This window comes from Podarcis filfolensis, assembly GCF_964270895.1.
Source record: "Podarcis filfolensis genome assembly, chromosome: 6".
Classification (NCBI taxonomy): Eukaryota; Metazoa; Chordata; class Lepidosauria; order Squamata; family Lacertidae; genus Podarcis; species Podarcis filfolensis.
Window position 1 is genome coordinate 55,247,696 of NC_139609.1, and position 13,302 is coordinate 55,260,997.

General features: G+C 42.8%; 1 protein-coding gene across 7 annotated transcripts in view; it reads left to right on the plus strand.

Moving 5' to 3' along the window:
• HMGA1 (high mobility group AT-hook 1) overlaps window positions 1–13,302 on the plus strand; it is a 24,624-nt gene continuing 11,322 nt past the window's right edge. Inside the window, exons 1-4 of one of the 7 annotated variants that reach the window (XM_083618089.1) lie at window positions 48–469; window positions 1,234–1,320; window positions 9,522–9,630; window positions 12,826–12,909. In XM_083618089.1, the coding sequence (XP_083474215.1) occupies window positions 9,523–9,630; window positions 12,826–12,909 (192 nt within the window). In that variant the 5' untranslated portion in view covers window positions 48–469; window positions 1,234–1,320; window position 9,522. Of the gene's footprint in view, window positions 470–884; window positions 1,024–1,233; window positions 1,321–6,371; window positions 8,183–9,521; window positions 9,631–12,825; window positions 12,910–13,302 lie in introns of those variants that run through there. The other 6 variants (XM_083618093.1, XM_083618088.1, XM_083618090.1 and 3 more) reach the window with 6 other exon arrangements.

Consider the following 13,302-nt stretch of genomic DNA (forward strand, 5'->3'; position numbering starts at 1 on the left):
CCGAGTGGCTCCGCCCCCTCCCCTTTACCCTCTCTCTCTCCTCTCTCTCTCTCCTCTCTTCTCTCTCTCTCCTCTTCCATTGGAAGGGCTAAGCTCCCCTTAGCCAGCCTGCCCTTATTTAATTTGGAGTGTGATTTTGCTATTTTTAGCTTCTGGATTCTCTCCAGTGAGACTTAGAGGGGTATTTTTCCCCCCCTCCCCTTCCTTTTTTCATTTTTTTTTTAAATTCTGCAAATGATTTTGACCCAGCTTCCTTCCTCTTAGAACAATTTTTTTAAATTTATATAAATAAGAGGGGGCCTGTCTGCTCTCGCGCTCTCTCTCTTTATCTCCCCCCCCCCGTGCGAGTCTCTCTGCCTTCTGCTTCAGATCTGCATTTGCAACCATCAGCAGCCAGAAGGGGGGTTTATTTTAATTTCATCACAACACACAAGGAAAAACACACACAGATTCGCGAATAAGAGCAATTGTAAGTTTCTGATTTCTAAAGGGGGGAAAAAGTTTGCGTTTATTTTATTAGCATTTGCAAAATTTATAACTGCGTTTTGCAAAGTCATTTTTAATTTACAAAAAAAAATGAAAAATGTGTGTGCTCGGAATTTGCAATAGGAAGCAAGTAAGGCATGCGGAATAATGCACCCTCCTGCCTTTTATTCTCATCGTGCATTGCGAGTGGAGGAGGGATATGTAAGTAGCGGGGGGATTCTTGGCAAAGCTTGCTGGGTTGGGAGAGGCAAAGTGGCCTTGTCTTTTTGAGATGGCGGGGTGCGAAGCACTCCTGCCTTTAATACGAAATCCCACTTGGTTCTGTTTTCTTTCGGGGGTGGGTGGCTTGACGCGGGTCTCGGTGTGATGGATGGGATTTCTCCCGCCTCCCCACCCCCCACCCCGGCTCAGTGCGGAAAGAGAGGAGGTGAAGGTTGGAAATGCTTTGCCTGGAAGGTTGCGCTCGGCTCCGGGTTGTCTCTCCCAACTTGCTCGCTTCTGCAAGGCTCCGCTCCGCTGTGGCGGCTGGTGTTTCAGGTTGCCCTGCCCCCCTCCTCTTTCTCGCACGCGGGGCTGTTTCGTTTTCAAATCGCGCGACACTACTTTCCTCCACTTAATAATTTTTCTTTCTTTTCTTGCAATATATTTCTTCCAATAGACATGCAGATCTGGAAATTGTGTGTGTGTGCAAATAGCAGGTAGTGCATTGAGCTAACTAGAAACACCCCCTTCCGCTCTTGTTTAAAGGGGCAGATCCCAGGCTATTCCTTTCCATTTAAAGAGAATCGGGATGATAATCAGAGCGGTAATATTGCAAGTGTCAAAAAACGGCTGGTAGGTTTGATTACGCTTTCTGCTTGGTGGAGTTGCTTCCCTCTCTCTCTCTTTTATAAAAAGGCGTTGTACTGTATAGCCTATATAGTTTCCTGGCTTGCATTCCTGAGCAACTGGTTTGCTATTGTTGGGTTTCCACGCTTCTCCTGCCCATGAAATGTGTGTGACTTCAGTTCGGTGCAAGGTGGCACTCGTCTCTCTCTCTTTTAATTGCATGCTCTTGCTGTATCTGCCTATCTTAGTCGGTGGATTGCTCACTTTGGAAATACTGGAGAAAGTAGAATTTTTAAAATGCGCCCAGTATTAAAGCGGTGTGACCGGCCGGCTTAATACTGCTGCTTGGCTAACTCATAGTTCAAGTGAGGTTAAACCGTGGGGAGGAGGCAGTGGAGAGAGAGGAAAGTTCAGCATTGCATCTAACTCTTGGAGATTTTGTGGGTGCTCCCCCCTCCCAACTATCCTTTCACTTTAAGACATGTTTGATATCAGAAACGGGGGTGGAGGAGCCGTAACTGTTGTAGCTCAGCCTCCCTCTCTCCCTTTCCTGCCCTAGAATGCCTCCTGCACAGTTTAAAGGAATTCTTTACCCGATGCTTCCTTTTTGACGAGGGGGACCACCTATGGAATCTAGGCTTCCTGGGGCTGGATTTATGATCTCTGCAGGACGCCTAAAGTCTCGGGTTGTTACCCTTTCTTCAAACTCCTCACCACCCCTTATCACTTCCTTTTATTGCGCTAGTTTAAAAGCAGAGTAAATTGCTTTGCTTTTGAAAGCCCATCATCCGGGGCTTCAAAGAATCCCCTTGGAAAACCTCCTGCCCTCCTCAATCAAACAGGCTCTTCAAGTTCTCGGTTTTTGTTGTGTTTGTGTGTGTGTGTGTGTGTTGTAAGAAACGGATCCATCCCTTAGGAGATGTCCCCGGGACGCCACGCTGTTTGGAATCGGGCCAGCCATCTTGGGCTTGAAGAGTTCTGGGTTTAAGCAACCATTTGCCTTTCAAAACTTATTTTGGCTGTTCAGCAGAAAGAAGCAAAGTAGTTAATGGCGCAAGTGAACTATTACCACATCCAGGGGGCGTGGGAACCTGGGAGTGGAATCGGCAGGTTTGTGTGTTGGAAGAACAACAGAGGACTGTTGTTCCTTAGGGTGGCAGGTTGTGGCTGCTGCTGGCATTTTAACTTCCTTTGGAGCGGAGGTGGCTCTCTGTCTGGCCTCCAGGGATGCAGAGATTTGTGGATAAGAGGATGATGTGACCTGGCACTAGCACCTTCTTTGTCTTTTTTTAAAGGGGCAATTTTATAAAAGAAATGTAATCCTAAATTTGGTGGGAGGCATGCTGACAGCAGTCCATGTTGAAAACAGGTCTGTGGTTTGCTTGTGGTCCCAAAGGCAACTCTATTTGTGGGGTGCTGTTAATACAGAATTGGCATATTGGTATTGTTGTGCAGAAATAAATAAATAAATAATCATTGTACCAAGTCATATAATCGTAGAATCAGAAGGGACCACAAGGGGCATCTAGTCCAACCCCCTGCAATGAAGGAATCTTTTGCCCAGCATGGGTCTCAAGACCACGTCTCTGATATTAAATGTCCCATGCTATACCAATTGAGCCACCCCAGTCTTACTAATCCAGTTGTTAGTCTATACCCCATGGACAATTGTGGTTGTTGAGATGCCAAGTGTGATGTAGACCCACTAAGGTAGAAATTAGAGAGCTTACTGTCCTGTTTCTGATAGGAAACAAAGTTCTAGAGGCAACTGGATGATCTAACTTTAAATGAGTCATTTCTTTCTCTACTAGAGAATTACATATATGAAACAAATCGGAATAGCACTAGCTTTTGCAGTTCAACTCAATAACTGATTTGAGCATGTCATGCTAGAAATCTGGATAACACTTCACTTTCAGTTATTTGTACCAGCTTATTTTAACTGACTAACTGAAAATATTGCTGGGCAGTGAAGTTGTAGTTCTATCTGAATCACATGGGCACTAGACAGACATATACACAAACAAATGGATTCTCTGCAAATGAAATTACCATCAGAGTTGCATACCCTCCAACATTTCTCCAATGAAAATAGGGACATCCCATTTCATAATGATAATTATACCATTTGGCTTCTCTAAATCAGCCCCTGGAAAATAGGGACACTTGGAGGGTCTGGAGTTCTTAGTACTTGTGCATATACTTTGATCATTTCAGGAAATTTGTTACTGTGAGCACAAGAGACAAGGCCTTTTCTGTGGTGGTAGCGTGACACTAGAACGCTCTCCCTATTACATTTATTTTTCTGTTGACAAATATGTTATTTGGATTTATAAAATATTAAAAGCCAATTATGATAGTTGTAATAAATATAGTTATGTTCTCATTAAGAACTGACAAAATCTTCAGACCACATACTCCTTACAGGAGAGGTTCACAAAAGACCAGAGTTTATTTTCTTGGATAAACTTCATCACTGTATTTCTATGTCCAGCTTGTATGCCCCATATATCTTGTTACAGTGGTACCTTGGTTCTCAAATGCCTTGGTACTCAAACAATTTGGAACCCAAACACTGCAAACCCAGAAGTGTCCCAGTTTGCAAAGTTTTTTTTTGGAAGCCGAACATGCTCCGTTTTGAGTGTTACGCTGAGGTCTGTCTGCTTTTGCTATTTATTTTGCGTATTGTTTTTGCAGCTTTTTTGTTTTGTTTTTGTGACATTGTGGAACCCAGTTTAGCTACTGATTGACTGATTGTGTGACTGCAGTACATTCTTTATTGCTTTCATGTTATGGATCAATGGTCTCGTTAGATAGTAAAATTCATGTTAAATTGCTGTTTTGGGGGTTGTTTTTAAAAGTCTGGAACAGATTAATCCATTTTGCATTATTTTCTATGGGAAAGCGTGCTTTGGTTTTGGAACGCTTTGGTTTCGGAACAGACTTCCAGAACAGATTAGGTTTGAGAACCAAGGTACCACTGTAGTTGTCCGGGTTCCCCCCCACCCCACTCTCCAATCTGCACTTCTATTCAGAATACATGTAGAGTGTCAAGACACTGTAGCTGCATACTTCAGTTTTGTGAGAGTCTCTTCTTCTGTACTAGGAAGGGAATCTTTGTGGGCAGTAGATAGAGGATCAGGGCTGAGTGTTGCAGCAAAAAGAGACCATATTTGCCCAGTCTTCTACAAGAGTTTCCTACTGTGGAGAAACCTATTTTATAGGACCAGCAACATTTCCTGCAAGGAAGGTGTGCAATCTTCCTCAAAGATGTATTGATGCTTCCAGAATGTGATCTGATGGCAGTGGTTTAGTCTCTGATGAGCAGATCTATTTATCTGCACTGAAACTCATAACTGCAATGTTCTTGACATATTTGAGTTTCTAAAAGCAAATACTTTAAGTGCAACCCTGAACTAGCTTACTCAAAAGTGTCCCACTAATTTCAGTAGGACTTACTCCATAATAAGGTTTCATAGAATTGCAGTCATAAAGTGCCTTTTAAATATTTAAAGTTTTAAAAGAGTGTTTATATGAGTCTGTTGCTTTTCGTTAAAAAAAACAAAAACCCCACACACAACAATCTTGAGGATGTTTTTAAACTCATGAGTCACTTCCATAACTGAACATGAGTCAATTTACATATTTGTAAAAAGACTATGTGTTCAATGTTTGTGTGTCTGTCAAGGGTAGATTTTTATTTTTAAACATTATTCCTAGAAATATCTACATCCTGCAAGCTGCCAATTCCAAATCCTGAAATAACACTTAGCAGCCTTGTAAAAGCCCTTATAATGGGCAGATTAGGATTTTTCTGCAGTTTAAAAATAAATGTAACGTTGGTCAGAAAATGGACCTCTGTCAACGTTTTAGTTTACAAGCTGTGAGGACGGTTTCGTTAACATAATCTTAGCCTTACCATAGTTGGAGCCTTTTTATCTGCTTGCTATACACTTGGGAATAAGAGTCAAAATGTAAATGTTGGTCTTCCATAGACAGCTACAGGTGGAGTTTGGAAAGTGCAATACAGCTTTGAATGAATGAATGAATGGCAATACAGTGGTACCTCAGTTTATGAACTTAATCCGTTCCAGAAGTCCGTTCTTAAACCAAAACTGTTCTTAAACTGAGGCGCACTTTCCCTAATGAGACCTCCTGCCCGCCGATGCCCTTCCACCGTTCAGATTCCATTTTAGACCGAGGTAAAGTTCTCAAACCGAGACACACTTTCCGGTTTTGCGGAGTTTGTAAACCAAATCGTTCTTAAACTGGACTGTTCTTAAACCGAGGTACCACTGTACAGCTTTACCTGGGTTTGTGAATCCTGTTCAAAAGTTCATAGATTTAATAGTCACATTCTTCAAACCTTCACATGAGGAGAACCCATCTCATGTTGCCCTTGCTGTAGACTAAGCATCAACTGAAGACATAAACTCTGATTTATGTAAGGCCTGTGGCCCTCTAGATAACAACTCCCATCAACCCCAACCAGCCTGGCCAGTGGTCAGGGCTGGCAGCAGTTGTAGTCCAACAACATCTGCAGGGCCATGGGTTCCATTTCTCTAGTGTATTTTTTATTATATGACTTGAGTTCTTTACATGTTTGCTGTAGCAATAAAAGGAGGTGATACACAACACAGCCTTTGTTTGGCACAGCCGAGTTTATGTGTTCCTTTGTGGCTGGATCTCGGGTCTGGCCCAGCCCTTTCCTGCAGTTGCTATAAATCTCTCGCCCCCTATAAATCTTTTACCACTGCATACCAAGAGCCCTAACTCTCCTTGGTCATCACAGCCCTCTCATCTGGTTTGGGTTTCCTCTGCCATAGCAGAGTATTTCTATAAGGCTTTTCTAGCAAGATGATGGAGGCTGCCATTCTGAACTGCTGCCACTTTGTGTTTTTCTCCTTTCTTCTGAGAATCTGTATGCCTGCAACTAGATAAGCACACCTGGGCTCAAAATGTGTACAAATGCTGGGAATTTCTCTATGCTATTAGAATAGAGAATATAATGCTGTTCTATCTATTCTGGTCCATAGAAGAATTCCATGTTTACTCTCTTTTTTTGTTCAGGTACTGCACTTCAGTTGCCCAGAAACCACCTCTGGGTAATGAGATTGTCCAGCCAGCCAAGTACTAAATGTGAAGTTGGGGGTGCCAGTCTTCTAGAACTGGAAGCAGGGTGGTGCTTCCTCCAGTAGCATTTCAGATTGGCGCAGTGGTATTTGTTGTGTGGGAGTTGCTGTGTAGTGACTCCTGGTCCAAGGGGTCACCATGGCAACTGCTAGGCAGGTAGTCAATATTTCTGTGGCCCTATTTGTGTTCCCTGTTTGATCCTGACTGCTCTTGAGGTGAGGGGGAGGTAGTTGATGGGGGAAGAGTGCTTAAGGGCCAAATGACACACAAGCCTATGACTAGATCTGTATCCTGACACATTCATTGTTATCATAAATCGGAGGCTATGAGTGGAGCACTTGGGGGACTAGGGTTTAAATCTTTTCCCCAATAAATATCTTCTCTTCCCTACCCCAAGCTGTTAGCTCTACAGCACACAAAAAAGTAATCTCATGATAATTTCCTCTTCTCATTCCTTCCAGGGGCACAATAAACTCTGTATGACTCCTGCCCCACCCAGAGCAAGGTGGTGTTGCCATGGTGATAGTGGGCACAGTGTATGCATGGGTCTGGCCTTCAAGAGAAAAATAAGCCTAGGCTAGTTCAAAATAGCAGCCCTGCCTTGTGCCTGACTCTTCCTTCAATTTTATTAGGACCAACTAACTCTAGGGTTGAAAAGGGGACACTCATCAATTCCTTGTCATCCAGCTCCCTCATTAGTACTAGTTGTTCCCTGAGATCATCAGTAAAAAGTGTTCCTAATCTTAATCTAAAAGGCACAAGCATGGGTGCAGAACTGACCTCCAGTTTAGAGCACTTCCTTACTGTGACAAGCAATTCCAAATCTGAGTGCTTCCTTTGAAACAAGGGGTCTTGCTGCATTAGGGTGCGTTATGTAGAGGTGAGTCTTGCATTACATCAGAGGTTGGGAACATGGGGGCCTCCAGATATTGTTGAGGCTCCAGCCAGTCTGGCCAATTGTTAGGGTTATTATGGGGGTTGCAGTCCGTCAACATCTGGAGGCACACAGGTTCCCCATCACTGCTTTGTAAAGAAACTAAGAAGCTGAATACAGAGAAGGGTCATTGTTCCAAAGAGCGTTGTGAATCCCCATCGTAATTGCCTGCTTCCACAATATTTACTGGTATTACTCATGGGAGCCCATTGTTCCAGTGTAAGACAATGGTGGTAAGGAAGGAGGCACAGACTGCTGAGGGAAGCTGTGAAGGTAATGTTGTGACCATGAAACTTGAGATTATCCTGTTGATGGCTGGAGTGTCACTGATTGCTTTCTCAAGATATCATGAGCTATTAGTAATAATAATTATATTTGTGGGCAGAGATGGAAGGATGAATGCACATAACTCAAACGACTCTGTGGATCCCTTCTGCGTGAACGGAACAAGGAATTTTGTCATCTTGTAACCTCATATTTTCTTTTTAGCCCACTCTTAGCCTTTTCCTCTGCTCCTTATAGCATATTCTCTCCTTTCTATTCCCAGATCTATTTAACTTCCTCTTTTCTACCTATCCTATCACTTTTTCTTATTTTTTTACGCTACCACAGGTCTCTCTATATCCCTATCTACCCCTGCTTTCTTCCTTTAGACTTCAAGTGCTTTTCTGTTCTGTCTTCTACTGAACTTTACAGCTGCCCATAAGTAATTCAATCCTCCAGTCCAGATGTTTCCACTGGTAGCAAACCCAGGTTTACAGTCAAGGGAGTTGTAACCAGTCCTGGATCTTGTATCTAGTGGTATGGTGTGTTTGCAGACATGTTCGACTACTTCATGCACTACATTTTAAGATGAGTCCCAAGAAATGTAACGTGAACTGCCTCTCTGATGGAGGCAGGCTCTCGATCATGGGAACCTAGCTGCAGCTGGTTGGCAAAACAGGGCAGTGCTACCATATGCCTTTGAATTAAAGGGAAGGAAAGGTGATTCAAGCATTTCCCCACTCCCTGCTGTTAATGGGCATATGAGAGCCACAGAAGGTGTCACGGAGAGGTGTAAGGAAGTTGCAGACAACTAGAATTCCCTAAGATCCATATCTGTCCATGGGTCTGGAGTCATGCAGGCCTGTTCTAGAGCTCCAATTTCTTTCTATAAAACATTTGACCCACATATCCAGATTCTGGAGCATGGGAAGCTGCCTTTTACTAAATTAGACCATTGGTTTATCTAGCTCAGGGGACGCGGGTGGCGCTGTGGGTTAAACCACAGAGACTAGGTCTTGCTGATCAGATGGTCGGTGGTTCGAATCCCCGTGACGGGTTGAGCTCCCGTTGCTCGGTCCCTGCTCCTGCCAACCTAGCAGTTCGAAAGCACGTCAAAGTGCAAGTAGATAAATAGGTACCGCTCCGGCGGGAAGGTAAACGGCATTTCCGTGTGCTGCTCTGGTTCGCCAGAAGCGGCTTTGTCATGCTGGCCACATGACAGCTGTCTGCGGACAAACGCCGGCTCCCTCAGCCAATAAAGCGAGATGAGCGCCCCAACCCCAGAGTCGGTCACGACTGGACCTAATGGTCAGGGGTCCCTTTACCTTTACCTTTTATCTAGCTCAGTATGATCTGCACTGCCTGGCAGTGGCTCTCTGGAGTTTCAGACAGGAGTTTTCCCCCCAGCCCTACCTAGAAAGGACAGGGATTTAACTTGAAACCTTTTGCATGCAAGGCATGCACTCTGCTACTGAGCTGCCTTCCTTCCCCAACTTTATCTGATACTGGTGGTCTATCAGTTTTTTGATCAGTGTAATAAAAATACTACTTGCTGTTTTACTCATAAAGGGGGGGGGGACTGTGTTCACATTGTAAAGTCTACACTTAATCTCCTTGGATTTTTCTATACAAGGTCTCAGCTGTGTCAGAGTGCATAGGCTTCAACAGTGGGGCCCTTGCTATTAGATGATGCCAGTTTTAATATAAATAACAGTCTGATGATCCTGAGGTGGCCAGTTCGTGTGACAAAATCTACTTTCAGTTGCCAGGCCAATATTTGGAGACTAGATTGGTCCCGAGAGTACAACTGGTCTACATTGTGGGAGTTTTCACCTACTGTAACTTAACTTTTATTTTTATTTCTGCCTTTTAAAAGAATGAAGATGAGTGAATCCAGTGCAAAATCGAGCCAGCCCCTGGCTGCCAAACAGGACAAGGATGTAACTGAGAAGAGAGGACGAGGGCGGCCCAGGAAGAAGCCTCAGGTTTGTGGAAAGCTTTCCTTCACGTTTTGCAAGCTGTGCTTTATCACTTCTCATTGACTACGGCTAGAAAAAGCTAAAACATGGTAAAAGGGTAATGTGGAGGAGCACTACTACCATGTAAAGGAAAGTTCTTGATACGGTATGAGGCAGGAGATCAATAGGACACCAGCTTTTTATTGTCCTCTGGGGAGAAGGGCAGATTTGCCTGATGTTGGCAATAATCAAAGTAGTGACTTCTCTCCCACCCCCCTCCACCTTGGACATGACTGCCTGAAAGAATCTCACGCTCTGGGGATCCTTTGGTGCTCTGCAAGCATCATAATGTTGTCCTCCCTGACCATGTAGTCAAAGACTTCTGAGCCACAAAATGATAGCTGGCCTACCTGCAATTGATATTGCTACTCTTGTGTGCCTTCTGCATCCCCGCAGGGTTCCCCCCTCCCTTTACCGTAACTATTCTTATCCTAGGGAAAATTGAGTTTCCCTGTAGAGATGGCTTCAGCTCTGGAGCTCCTCAAGGTGTTGAGTTGCATGATCCCCTGTTATGTGAGTCTTAAAAAGACCAGGTTCTAACTGAAGGAATCTTTCTGCCACAAGCCTTCATCATTTCAGGTCATCATTCTGTGCTTTGAGCTCACTGTCCTCTGTCCCTCTTGACTTCCTTTTCTGTGGTTTCTTGATGGGTATTGTTGATTGGTGTCAGTGCCGCCTGCAGTGGCATATAAAGCCTGCCCCGCAGTACCTTTTTATGCCTGCTTTCTAGTGGTGAAAAGGACTAGTTTTCTTACGTTCTAAGAAATGTGCCACCTGTATGACTGTGATCCTTCCTGCCTCCTCCAAGCCTGTTGTGCTATGTGTGTCAGGTAACTTATCAGTCATTGGAAGTGAGCAAGTTGTTACTCAGTTATGGCAGTAGCCTTTTCACTGCAGTATGTTTGAAAGGGTGTCTAGATGTATAGATGCTTCTAGAACTGGGTTCCATTAGGGCTGGGGTGATGGTGTCACTCCAGATGGTGCCAGACTCAACTCCCAACAGCATTTTCCAGCATTTCATTTCTTCACTTTGATTTTAGTTTACCTCTTTTCATGGCTAATCCTCCCAAGGCAGCTCACAACATATTAAAATAATGTATTCCAATGTGCCAATGGTCAGGGGTGATGAGAGCTTTGGTCCAACATCTGGAGGGCCACAGGTCCCTCATCCTTGCATTGGCCCCATGAGTAACTTTTGTATGTAGCTGGAGTTAAAATAAGGCTGGGTTGAAAGAATTGCCAATATTTTCCCATCAAACTGATTACTTGCCACAGGAGCTTAAACATAATTTTGACTTTGAGTGGTGATACTCTTTAACACTGAGTTGATGTCTTCTCGATTCTCCTGTGCGTCTGCTGTTTTCTCCATATTCTAATATATTTATTTTCTGATAGACGTGAAATAGAAATCTTTTTGTGGTTTCTTCCATCTTAATATCGGGTCCTGACCTCTGTTACTGTGGGTCATATGTGGAAGAAGTAAAACCAAAACCTAGCTGCTACATCTGGCATTTCTATTAGCTGGTCAGAGGCAGCAGTGCCATCTTCCTCCTCCTATCTGCCCAGGGTGGATTTGATTTAGATCAGATTGATTTAAATCACAATTTAAATCACTAGTCAGTAAGACTTGATTTAAAACAATTTTTTTACAGAAAGACTTGCTTGTATAATCCTAATATTTACAACCAGATGAAGGTTTCATTTTTGGAATAATAAATTTCCAGAGCAGTTTTTACAGTTATATAAAAAATACTGATTTGGTTATATTATTAGAAATACATAGACAGATAATTATTATTGTGAGGTTTAATAAGTTAAGTGTTTATTTTTTTGACAACTTTTCTGCTGTATTTTGTTGGAAGGAGAAAAATAATCATTTCCTTAATAACTATTTATACAATTTATTTAACTAAAACAATAACATTATAACATATGTATCCATGTTTGTTAACTGATGTGGTTAAACAATTAAAAAAAAAACAACTTAGCCTGAGTTTTAGCACACAGGAAAAACTTAAAACAAATCCTTAGTTCCTGTTGAATAGCCTTTGGACTATAATGTAACTTAAATAGAAAACTAGAAAGATTTTTTCCTCCAAAAGCATTTTATTTTAAAAATCCAATGTAAATTTTAAAAAAATGATTTAAATAAAAAAAAGAACATTGATTTTTATCCACCCTGCATCTGCCTGAACTCTCTGAATGAGACTGTTACTCCTGGGAAGCAGAAGACAGGCCTGCTGGTGTATTACTGATTGGCTATTAGCCGCAGCTATAAATGGAATGTGACAGGGAAATTAAAAACAGTAGCTGTGTGAAGCTTAACTTGACAGAATTGATATAATTCTCAATATACAAATGAATCTCCAGGTGTCCAGGCTGTGCTTTTGTGCATTGGGGTGGGTGCCTAAAGTAATAAATGTACACTCCTGATCTCACAGAAAAGGATTTTGTCTTAAGATCTCATGGCTTGTATAGAAAAGCAGCTTGTCTCTTTCCACCCTCTACTACTTCCCATTCAAAAAAGTTCTACCAAGTTGTTGGTTTTTTTTAAGGGGCAATGCCTTCTGTGTCAAAAGAGTTACGAAGCTTGTGCATGTGTCTTGTGACCAATTCATCATGCAGTCTGAGTGGATCTTTGCCTTTCACCATGCATTGTGAGAACTCTGAAGAAATACAGGCCCCAGAGCAAACAGCTCTGCAATCCAAGGCTGTGCCCACTGCATTGCAAAACACCAACTTGGTCAGTGTACAGAGAGGAAAATCTGTGTGTCCTACACTACTGAAGGTGTGCAGGCAATCATCAGTGGGGCATCTTCCAGCACTGTGCTTCAAGCACTATGGGGCACATTCTTTGCCTAAACCAAGACTGATATGTAGGTATGGCGTTAACACTTTAACGTGAAGCTTTGCATCATTTCCAGCTGTTAACGAGATGAGCTAATACCAGAAATTACTCTGTAGTGATTTTCCAGTAGATGTCACACTTGTTTAAAAAACAACAACAAAAAAACCTTTGCTGTAGTTTTGTGGGATTTCTTACTTCGGTCACTGAAGCTTCTGGGAAGGAATCAGAAGGAACTTAATCTGCCTGGGACGATGTGCAGGCATATCTGCTCTTTATTGGCCGGCTGCTGACTATAATGTTATTTCTTTCTATAGCAAGAACCCACTGAGGCACCAACACCCAAGAGACCACGCGGTAGACCAAAGGGGAGCAAAAATAAGGCCACTTCAAAGGGAAGGGTAGGTATTCTCGAGGCTGGGCAGCAAATTTGAGTTCCTTTCCACCCGCATGTACTCTTCTTTTCTATACTGCCCAACTGAAGATGACTCTTAAGGCTGCATCTGGAGTTCTGCCTGGACACACACAAAAAGAACAAATCCTTTTCAATGGAAGAATGAGCCAGTCACAGGAAGAGTCAGTGGAATACTCCCCACACTTGTTTTATTGAGATACCTTTTATTAGGACCTACTAACAATAGCAAAGTGGTGAGCTGTAGTTCTAATAAAGTTATGCCATCGTTTTCATTCTGGATTCCCCCCCCCATGGTTTCTTGCTTATTGTCCTTTTGCGGGGGATGTTTTCTAATCTGTTCAGTTTGGGCATTTGAACTAAAATATAATCCCCTGAAGTT